Raw genomic sequence first — 11,395 nt, 5'->3', positions numbered from 1 at the left:
AGGTTACACACATACAATAATGTTTAACATATTTCCATACTAATCATGTTGTGAAAGAAGAATCAAAACTAAAAGGAAGATAATGAGAAAGAAAAATGCATATAACAAATTTTATAATGTGAAATTAAGGTATTAATTCTCCTTATAACTTTTTTTCCTCTGAATGTGGACAACATTTTCCATTGCAAGTCTTTTAGAATTGTCCTTGATCACTGAATGACTGAGAGAAGATAAATCCATCACAGCTGATCATCACACTATTTATGCATGCAATAGTCTACTGGTTCTGCTCTTCATTCAGCATCAATTCTTTTTTGTTTTGTATTTTTTGTAAGACAATGGGGTTAAGATGCATCTTGGACCCATGGACTCCTCTAATCTAAAATGGCAACTCTAATCTATGTTGATAAAGAGAATGGAGAACCAGGCTCTCATGTGGCACCTAAGGACAGGCTGAAGTCAATCAAAGCCTTAAGTGGAAGAGCTCAGATTTCAACTCCCAAGGCTGGCAAAGTGCTTACTGCAACTCCAGCTTTATCCAAATCTGTCAGAAAGGCTTTGGGGCCTGTCAATAGGACTACAGAGAAAGAAAACTTGGTAGGGAAGAGAAAAGAACCCCTCAAGCAAAAAGGAAAGAACTTCACTGCCAAAAAGATTACAGAAAAGATTCCCACAGGAAAAACTTCGGTTCCATTCCCAAATGAAACATGTCCAGAAATAGAAAATTTCTTTTCCTTCAATCCACTAGAATTTGAAGAGTTTTGACGTTCCTGAAGAACACCGGCTTGCAAACCTCCCTCTGAATGGTATCCCCCTCCTGATGCTTGAGCAGGAGAAGTCACTTGAAAGGCTTGTAGACCTTCCCCCCTCACCGGTGCTGTTGCCTCCCATGAAATGGGAGTCTGATCTGTTGGAATCAACTTCGAACCTTCTGTCAACTGTGGATAAGATTGACTTGCCACCTGTGTGTTATGATTTCCCTGTTTAAATGTCTTGTTATTTTAAAGTGTAATTATAATCATTTTTGCATTAATAAAGCAATTCTTTATGTAAAAAAAAAGACAACGGGTTTAAGTGACTGGCCCAAAGTCACCCAGCTAAGTAATTATTAAGTATCTGAGCCTGGATTTGAATTTAGGTCCTTCTGACTCCAGGGCCTGGTGCTCTATCCACTACACCACTGAACTATCCCTGCTCATTTCTTACAGAACAATAGTATTCAATCACATTCATGTACCACAATTTGTTTAGCCATCCCTCAATTTTTAGTTCTTTGTCACTACAAAAGGAACTGCTTTAAATATTTTTTGTTTTTTTCTAGGCAATGGGGTTAAATGACTTGCCCAAGGTCACACAGCTAAATAATTATTAAGTGTCTGAGTCTGGATTTGAACTCAGGTCTCCCTGACTCCAGGGCCAGTGCTCTATCCACTGCGCCACTTAGCTGCCCCTAAATATTTTTTAAACACATGGGTCTTTTTCCCTTTTTTAAAATCTCTTTGGGACATAAACCTAGCAGTGGTATTGCTAGATCAAAGTTTTATTATCCTCTGGGCACAATTCCAAACTGCTCTTAAGAATGGTTGGGTCAGTTCACAACTCCACTAACAGTGTATTTGTGTCTCAGTTTTCCCACAACCCATTCAACACATAATTTTTCAGGCATTCTCCTAAAAGTATTATTTCTGGTAAAAATGGAAAAATTCTTTGCATGGTCATTCAACCATTTCTGAATATACTCAATTGTACTCTTGTCTAACTCACATTTCTTAGTTGTTTTTTTTTTTCCTTAAAAGGAGCATGAGTGGGCCAGCTAGCTACCTAGTACAATAGAGCACTGGACCTGGAGTCAGAAGGACCTAAGTTCAAATCCAGCCTCAGACACTTAATAATTACCTAGCTGTGTACCCGTAGGCAAGTCAGTTAACGCCCCCCCTCCAAAATAAAAGAGGAGCATGAGGGACTTTTGTTAGATGATTTGTTGAAATATAGATGAGTTATAGAAATTTGTCCCTTGATTTATCACTCTCTTAATCTTTTGTTTTAGATTTTATCTGAAAAATGAAGCTTCTTGGCTTATGGTCTGTAGAATTTCTTCTTGTTCTTGTTCTTGTTCTTCTTGTTCTTCTTGTTCTTGTTCTTCTTTCCTTCCTTCCTTTCTGGAACTGTCTCTGTCTCTCTCCCTCTCTCCTTTCCACTCTCAGAAATCAAATGATTTATAATTTTTCATATGGGATGGTCAGAAAGGATGACTGCTATCTTCTGTGGTCAGTCAATAACCACTGAAAAATCAGTCCCTGATCAAAAGGAATTCACATTGTATTGGGAGAGGTAATATGGTAACAATTATATATATATATATATATATATATATATATATATATATATGATTTATGTAGTCTAAATTAGAGTTAATCTCAGAAGGCAGGCAATTATGCTATGCAGAGTGAATGAACTATAACTAAGGAGTAAGAGACTCTCTTCTGAGGGCTTCTGAGAACTTAGAACAGATCAACAAATGACATCACAAAGATAAAGAGTGGACATGAGGGGCCACTAGGTGGTGCAGTGGATGGAGCACTTGCCCTGGAATCAGGAGTACTTGAGTTCAAATCTGACCTTAGACACTTTACTTGACTGTGTGGGCAAGCCACTTAATCCCATTGCCTTGCAAAAAAAAAGAGTGAACATAAAAACTTTAGTGGAAAATGATAGTACCTAATGAGAGTTTTCCATGGGTATATCTACAAGCAAGATTATACAGAATTTTAGGAATATTTGTTCATAATTAAATGTTGCTGTTTATTATGAGCTCTGAATCAACCACATCTATTTCCTTTGATAGATACATAAATATGTTTCTTCTTTGAACCTTTTGAAATATATGGTTGTAATGGTAGTTGATAAAACTGTGGATCATTGGGGGATTATGGAAAGCATGTGAGGATAATATATTCCTGATGGCTTCTTAAACTGAGGCTGCAGAGATGAGCAAACACAGGAAAATTCTGAATATTATGAGGCAAGACATTGAACTAAGAGATTTCCAAAAGACTAAACTCCAATAAAAAAGTGACCCCCCTACAAATGCAATTTAATCCTAGAAGAAAAAAATCTAGACTCAAGAATCATCTTATTTCCTTTCTGGACAATACTGATTATTTGGAGTTTTTCATTACAATAGGACTGTGAAAGTGTATGATATAAATGAAAGAAGAGATGCCAATTGAAATAGAAAAAAAGTAAGGAGAATCAATGCCTTAATTGGTACAAAATGTCACTAATGAACTGCATTTCCTGACGATTAAAGTGGATCAAAGAGAAAATAATAGCTCAATGAAACAACAACAAAACAAAAACAAAAAATTAAGAACAATTGAACTGGAAAATAAGTCCAGCGAGAAAATGTTTAAAAAAATTTTTCCTATTATATGCAAGTTTATAAGTTCTACATTTTCTACCATCCTCCTTTCTGTTCCCCCTCCCCATAGAAGAGAACAATTTGATAAAAGTTGTCTACAATTGTGTTGAACATATCACCATATTATTCATGTTGTGAAAGAAACATTAGAATGGGGGGGGAACATGAGAAATAAAGAAAAAAGCATAAAAGAAAATTTTAAAAGTGAACATATTGTGCTTTGCTCTACATTCAGACTCCTAAAGATTTTTCCTTTATTTTGTTTGTTTGTTTTCTGGATGTGGATGTCATTTTTCCATGATATATCCCTCAGGGATGACTTTGACCTCCTTGAGAGAACTGTGTCCATCATAATTGATCCATCTCACAATGTTGTTGTTAATGTGTACAATGTTCTTCTTGGTTCTTATCACTTTATTCAGTATAATTTCATGTAAGTCTTTCCAGGCTTTTCTAAAGACTGACTGCTCATGATTTCTTATAGAACAAGAGAACTCCATAACATTCATAAACAATAAGTTGTTCAGGCATTCCCCAATTGATGGGCATTCCCTCAATCTCCAATCCATGCCATTACAAAAAGAACTGCTGTAAATATCTTTGTCAATGTGGCTCTTTTCCCCTTTTATATGATCTTTGTTAAATATAGACCTAGTAGTGGTTTTGCTGGATTAAAATGGAGGCACAGTTTTATTGCCCTTTGGACATAGTTCCTAAATGTTCTTCAGAAAGATTGGAACATTTCACAAGTCTACAATAATTCATTAGTGTCCCAATTTTTCCACATTCTCTCCAACATTGATCATTTTTCTTTTTTGTCACCTTGGTCACACTGATAGTTATAGAGTGGTATCTTGAAATTATTTTAATTTATATCTCTCTAACCAGTAATGATTTGGAGCATTTATACACATGACTGTAGACATCTTTATTTCTTCATCTGAAAACTGCCTGTTCATATCCTTTGACCATTTGCCAATTGGAGAATGATTTGTATTCTTATAAATTTGACTTGGTTCTCTATATATTTAGAAATGAGATATTTATCAAAAATATTAGCTGTCAAAATTGTTTCCCAGCTTTCTGTATTCCTTCTAATCTTGGTTATATTGATTTTGTTTGTACAAAACCTTTATAATTTAATGTAGTGGAATCATCCATTTTGCAATTTATAATTTTTTTCTATCTCTTGTTTGGTCATTAACTTCTCCCTGCTCCAATCTGACAGGTTATTTCATGTACTTTTAATTGGGCTATGGTACTACTCTTTGTGTCTAAAAAGTAATATTTCAGCCTTATTTTTGTATAGGGAGTGTGATATGGATTTATGTCTGATTTTTTTTCATATAGGTTTCTAGTTTTCCTAGCATTTTTTTGTCAAATTGTGAGTTCATATCCCAGAAACTAGAGTCTTTGGGTTCATTAATCAGTAGATTATAGTCATTTACTGTTTCATTTGTGCCTTATCTACTTTACTGATTCACTTCTTTATTTCTTAACCTGTACCAGACAGTTTGATGATTGGCATTTTATAACATAGTCTTAGATCTGATATAGTTAGATCCATCTTCCTTTGAATTTTTTTCTCCAAAATCCCATTAGATAGTCTTGAATTTTTGTTCCAAATGAATTGTTATTATTTTTTCTAGCCCTGTAAATTAGTGTTTTTGGTAGTTTAATTAGTATGACAATGAATAATTTAATTTAGGTAGAATTGTCATTTTTATAATATTAACTTGGCCTAAGCATGAGAAATTGGCACTTTTCCAATTATTTAGATCTAATTTTATTTGTGTAATAAATGTTTTATAATTGTGTTCATATAGTTTCTAGATTTGTCTTGGTAGGTAGATTCCCAAGTATTTTATGTGTCTATAGTTGCTTTAAATGGAATTTCTCTTTCTAGTTCTAGCTGTTGGACTTTGTTGGTTATAGAAATGATGATGATTCATGGGTGTTTTTTTATATCCTGATATTTGCTCAAGTTGCTAATTGTTTCAAGTAGTTTTTATATGATTTTCTAGAGTTCTCTCAGTACACCATCATATCATCTGCAAAGATGAAAGTTTTGTTTCCTCAGTTTCTATTCTAATTTCTTCAATTTCTTTTTTTAATTACTCAAGCTAACAGTTCTAATACAAGATTGAATAATAGTGATTTTTAGGTATTTAATCCCTGATATTATTGGAAATGCTACTAGTTTCTGTGCTTATCATTTTAAGAACAACTTCATTTATTCCTCTGCTCTCTAGTATTTTAAATAGCAATGGTTGTATCTTGTCAATGATTTTTTCAGTATCTATTGAAATAATCATATGATTTGTTTATGTTACTATTGATATGATCGATTATGCTTATTGTTTTCCTAATATTAAACCAACCCTGCATTCTTGGTATAATCCTACCTGATCATGCTGTATTATTATCCTAGTAATATCTTGTTGAAATCTCTTACATCAATATTCATTGGGGAAATTGGTCTATAATTTTCTTTGCCTATTTTGACTCTTCCTGGTTTAGGTTTCAGCACAATAAAAGGAATTCAGCAGAACTCCTTCTTTTCCTATTTTCCCAAATAGTTCATGTAGAATTTGATTTAATTGTTCTTTAAGTGTTTGGTAGAATTGACTTGTAAATCCATCTGGTCCCAAAGATATATTCTTAGAGAGTTTATGGATGACTTCTTGAATTTCTTTTTCTGAAATGAGGTTATTCAAATATTTTATTTCCTCTACTGTTAATCTGGGAACTTTTTATTTTTTTAATTTTCATCCATTTCACATTTGGATAAAATAGTTTCAAATTATTACTTTCCTCCTCATTGCTGGTGAGTTTACCCTTTTCATTTTTGATACTGGTAATTTGGTTCTTTTCTTTTTTAAGTCAGATTAACCAAGCACTCATATAGTTTATTGGTTTTCCTCCCCATAAAGCCAACTGTTTTATTTGTTAAAAAATGTTTTCTACTTTCAATTTTATTAATTTCTCCATTGCTTTTCAGAATTCCTCATTTGGGACTTAATTTGGAATTTTTAATATATTCTTTTTCTAGTTTTTTTAGTTTCATGTCCAATTCATTGATCTCCTCCTTTTCTATTTTATTCTTATACATATTTAGAGTATGAAATTTTCTCTCATAACAGCTTTGACTACATCTCAAATTTTAGTATGATGTCTCATAATTGTCATTGTCTTGGATGAAATTGTTTCTATGATTGGTGTTTGATCCACTCATTCTATAAAAGTAGGTTATTTAGCTTCCAATTGATTTTTAATTTATATTTCCATGATCATCTATTTTTTTTTATTGAACCAAGATCTTAAATGGATACATTTAATATGTCTTTCTGTCTGCATTTTACTGTGAGATTTTTAATGCCCTAATACATGGTCAATTTTTTTGCAGGCTTCAGATACCACTGAGGAAAAAGGTATTTTCCTTTCTATTCCCATTCAATTTTCTCTAGAGTTCTATCATATCTAACTTTCCTAAGATTCTATTCACTTTTTTTAACATCCTTCTTGTTTATATTTTAGTTAGTTTTATCTAATTCTGAGAAAGGGGTGAGGTCCCTCACTAGTGTAGTTTTGTTGTCTGTTTATAAGGTATTTAGCTTCACCTTTTCAGAATGTGCATGCAATTCAACTTGTGCATTTATTTTTAATATTGATATTACTTTATTGCCTATGATATCTTTTGAGAATGTGTAATTTTTTCTTTATCACTTTTAATTAGTTTTATTTCTGTTTTTTCTTAGTTAGAATTTTTTTACATTTTTACTATTTTTTACTGCTTTTTTTTACTGCAACTGAAGTATAATATTTCTGAATCAGCTTTTTATCTTTATTCTCTGCACATTTCCCTGCTTTCATATGTTTCTTGCAAATAACATATTGTAGCATTCTGATTTTTAATTCACTCTGCTAACCACTTCCATATTTTGCAGAATTCATCCCATTCCCATTTACAGTTATGATAACTAATTATGTATTTCTCTTTATCTTATCTTTTCTCTGTTTGTAATTTTCTCTTTCCTTTCCCTCATTCCTCCTCACTAATGATTCATTTCTGACTGCTATGTCTTGATCAGCCTTTCCATCTATCAGATCTTTTCATTTCCTTCTCTCTTTCCCCTTTTATTTTTTAACTTTAACTTTACATTTACTCTTATTTTTCCCCTCCTATTTATCAGTCACTTCTTCCCCTTTCTTTCTCCTCCACTCCCCTACTTCCCTGTGGGGTAGGATAAATTTCTAAGCTCAATTAAGAATGTATGTTATTTCTTCTTTGGATCAAGTCTGTTGCAGGATTTACTCAGTACTCACACACTCCCTTCTTTCCCTCTTCAATAATAGGTCCTTTGTGACTCTTCATGTGGTGTTATTTATCCTCTAATGCCTTGAATTCTGTCAGTATAATCTTTTTTTCATGTTCCATTGTTTTATATCTATCTTGTAACCATAATTTCTGTCAAGGTATACTCCTTTTATCTATCCTCATAAAAGTACACTTCTCAGTGGTTGATTGATCTATAAGCATCATTACCTCATAATCACTTCATGCCTACAGACTCTGTCCAAAAATACTGTCCTCAACTGTCCTACTAGAAATACTATCCTTAAGAGCTATAAACATCAAATTATAGTCAGTTTACATCCACATCCTCTTTTCAAGTACACTCCTCTGAACTATCCCTAAAGAAATACAACCCTCATGAGCTAAAGTATCATCTTAATCAAAATCCCTTTCTGATCCATTTATACTCACACTCTTAAGTTTACTCCAACTGCCTCAACAGAAATGCAACCCATATATACCATAGTAATTGCTAAAGCATCATCACTTTCATGATCAATCTCTATCTACTCCCTCTATCTAAATATGTTTCTTTTAACTATCCTAAGGGAAATACAATTCTTGAGAGTTACAAATATTGTCTTCCCATGTAGGGATGTACATACTTTAATATTATTGATTAACATTCTTTCCCTTTTCCATTACCTTTTAAAGCATTGCTTGAGTCTTCTTTGAAGTTTTTTTGAAAATACTTTGAAAAGACTTTGAAAAAGTCTTTATTTGAACATAAAATTTCCATTTAGTTCTGATCTTTTTACCATGTAAGTTTGAAAGCTCTCTATAACATTGGAAATCCATTTCCCTTGAAAGAATAAGCTAAATTTTCAGGGTAGTTGGTTCTTGGTTGTAATCCAGATTCCTTTGCCCTCCAGAATATCATCTTTCATGACTTTAATGTTGAAGCTGATAAATCCTGTGCAATCCTGACTATGGCTTCTGGAATTTAAATTGCTTGTTTTTGGTTGTTTGCAATGTTTTCTCCTCTAGCTGAAAATTTTGAAATTTGGCTGCAATATTTCTTGGAGCTTTTATTTTGAGCTCTCTTTCTGTGAGGGATCAATGGATTGTTTCAAAGACTTATTTTGACCTCAGGTTCTAGGATACTAAGGCAGTTTTTCATGATATTTCTTAAAAGAAAAGTGTTTGGACTTTTTTTTTTATTGTAGCTTTTGAGTAGACCAATAATTCACAATTATCTCTTCTGGATCTATTATACAAGCATTATGCATTTCCTTCTATTTTTTCAGCCTTTTGTTTAATGGAATTTTGATGTTTCATAGAGTCTTTAGATTCCATTTGTCCAATTCTAATTTTGAGGTTTTTATTTTCTTCAGTTAGGTGTTTTTGTTTCCTTTTCCAGTTAGTTAATTTTACTTTTTGATGAGTTACATTTCTTTTTTACATTTATCCAGTTTTATTTTTAAAAGTATGCTTTATTCAATCAATTTTTAATAATTCTCCTGATCACTCTGATTTCTTTTCACCATTTCCCTCTCTCTCTCTTTTTGGTTTTTAAAATTCTTTTTGAGCTCTTCTAAAAGGTATTTTGGGATTTGAGACCAATTTCTAACTCCTTTGAAGTTTCACATATAGGTAATTTGTCACTACTTCTCTCTTCTTAGATGGTGTTTTTTTTTTATCATCCCTATCATTTCTGAAACAATTTTAAATGCAGCCTCTGAACAGAAGCTAAGGAGACAAAACCTACAAATAAACAGAGTAAAACAAATCCTCAACTCAAGATATCATAGAGGAACTTCAATAAAGGTTAATCTCACTTGGGTAAAAGGTTGGTATAACCCAGCATAGACAGGAGAATTCTACTTGAGTCCAGGTTTAGCAAGCCAGCAGTGCATCAGATGAACAGTGAGATTCCCACCTCCAGTTTGGAAGACAAAGTTTGAGCCCCAGAAATTCTGGGACAATGGGTATGAGTGGGTTGGGCAACCTTAATATGGTAACAAATCAAAAGCACCTGAAACACCATAAGCAATGCCAAAGGCAAGCATTAACCTGGGACCAGACTCTCAGCCCCATCACAAAAAATAACTTGGAAATATACCTCTAGTACCCAAAAGTGGAGCTCAACTATCAAAATGGGCAAAAACAACCAAAAAGAGTCCTAACCATAGATAGCTACTATTCTCATAAGGATAATAAAAATGCTATCTCAGGTGAGGAAACCTCAAAGAGGTTCATGAATTGATTTCAGTTCCTAAAATACCTTTGGAAGCACTTAAAAGGTATCTGAATTGTCAAAGAAGAAAAATGGCAAAAAAAGATAAGATTCATGCAGGAGAATTTGAAAAAATTGACTAAAGAAAATAAGATGTTTAAAAGTACAACCAGTCAAATAGAAACAAAAAATTACTCCTTTAAAAGTAAAAATGACCATCTAGAAAAGGAATGACACTCATCAAAAAGAAAAATTCACCAATTGGAAAAGGACAACAACTCATTTAAAAGTAAAATTAACCAACTGAAAGGAAACATAAAAACTAACTGAAGAAAATAAAACAAACATTAGGATTAGGGTGAATGTAAACTAATGACACTATGAGACACCAAGATTCCATCAAACTAAACCAAAGGCTGAAAAATAGAAGAAAATATTAAGTACCACTTAGAAAAAATTACTAACCTAGAAAAAAGATCCAGGATAAGTAATTTACAAATTATTAATCTACCTGAAATACACAATCCAAAGAAGAGTCTGGACAATAATTTTCAGAAAATTATCATGCAAATCTGTCCTAATATTCCAGAAAAAAATAGATAAAAGAGTCTTGAAAGAAAATAAAAACTCTAGGAAATGTTCTAGTCAGATTTCTAAAATCACAGCTAAAGGAGAAAATAATGCAAGGGGTCCAAAACAAACAATTTAATTGCCAGGGGTCCATAGTCAGGAATACACAGCACTTATCGGCTTCAACATTAAAGGATTAGAGGTCCTGGGAGATGATATTCTGAAGGACAAAGGAACTTGGATTACAACCATGAATCAACAACTACAAAATTCATTATATTTTTTCAGAGGAAAAGATGTATTTTCAATGAAGTAGTGTACTTTCTAAAAGATAGATGGACATGACTGAAATGACTAATCAACAACAGTAACAGAAGAAGTATCATAATCATCATCATCATCAACATCAACAACTACAACAACAATAAAGATCAAACAAGACTTTGAAACTTCTATAAAGAAAACGAGCCTGGAGTATGATATTGTGAAAGGCAAAAGATAAAGGTTTAAACTCAAGAAAAAAATAATCCATCAATCTTAAATCCAACCTTACATAAGAAAAATGAAATAAAGGAATCATTAATGAAATATATGATTTCTAAGGGAAGCCAGGTGACACAGTGGATAAAGCACTGGTCCTGGAGTCAAGAGGACAAGAGTTCAAATACAGTCTCAAACATTTGCCACTTACTAGCCATGTGATTTTGGGCATGTCTCTTAACCCTGATTGTCTTGCATTCAGAGCCATCTACAGTCTTCCTGATTCATATCTTGCCACTAGACTCAGATAACTCTCAAGGAGAAAGTGAGACTGGTGACTTAGCACAGAATCCCATCACTCAAATCCAATTCATGTGCTTGTCATGGCATC

At 32.9% G+C, this 11,395-nt stretch overlaps 1 protein-coding gene across 1 annotated transcript; it reads left to right on the top strand.

Annotated features, from left to right (window-relative positions):
* The first annotated feature begins 361 nt into the window (after nt 1-361).
* Nucleotides 362-1,023, top strand: LOC141503399 (securin-like). Its single transcript, XM_074208622.1, is given in 2 exon segments — nt 362-756; nt 758-1,023. Coding segments are annotated over 2 exon segments (603 nt in total). The 5' UTR covers nt 362-384; the 3' UTR covers nt 989-1,023.
* Nucleotides 1,024-11,395: the final 10,372 nt, after the last annotated feature.

This window comes from Macrotis lagotis, chromosome X (genome assembly GCF_037893015.1).
Source record: "Macrotis lagotis isolate mMagLag1 chromosome X, bilby.v1.9.chrom.fasta, whole genome shotgun sequence".
Classification (NCBI taxonomy): domain Eukaryota; kingdom Metazoa; phylum Chordata; class Mammalia; order Peramelemorphia; family Peramelidae; genus Macrotis; species Macrotis lagotis.
The sequence above is the reverse complement of the archived record's forward strand: the minus strand, read 5'-3'. Positions and strand labels throughout refer to the sequence as shown.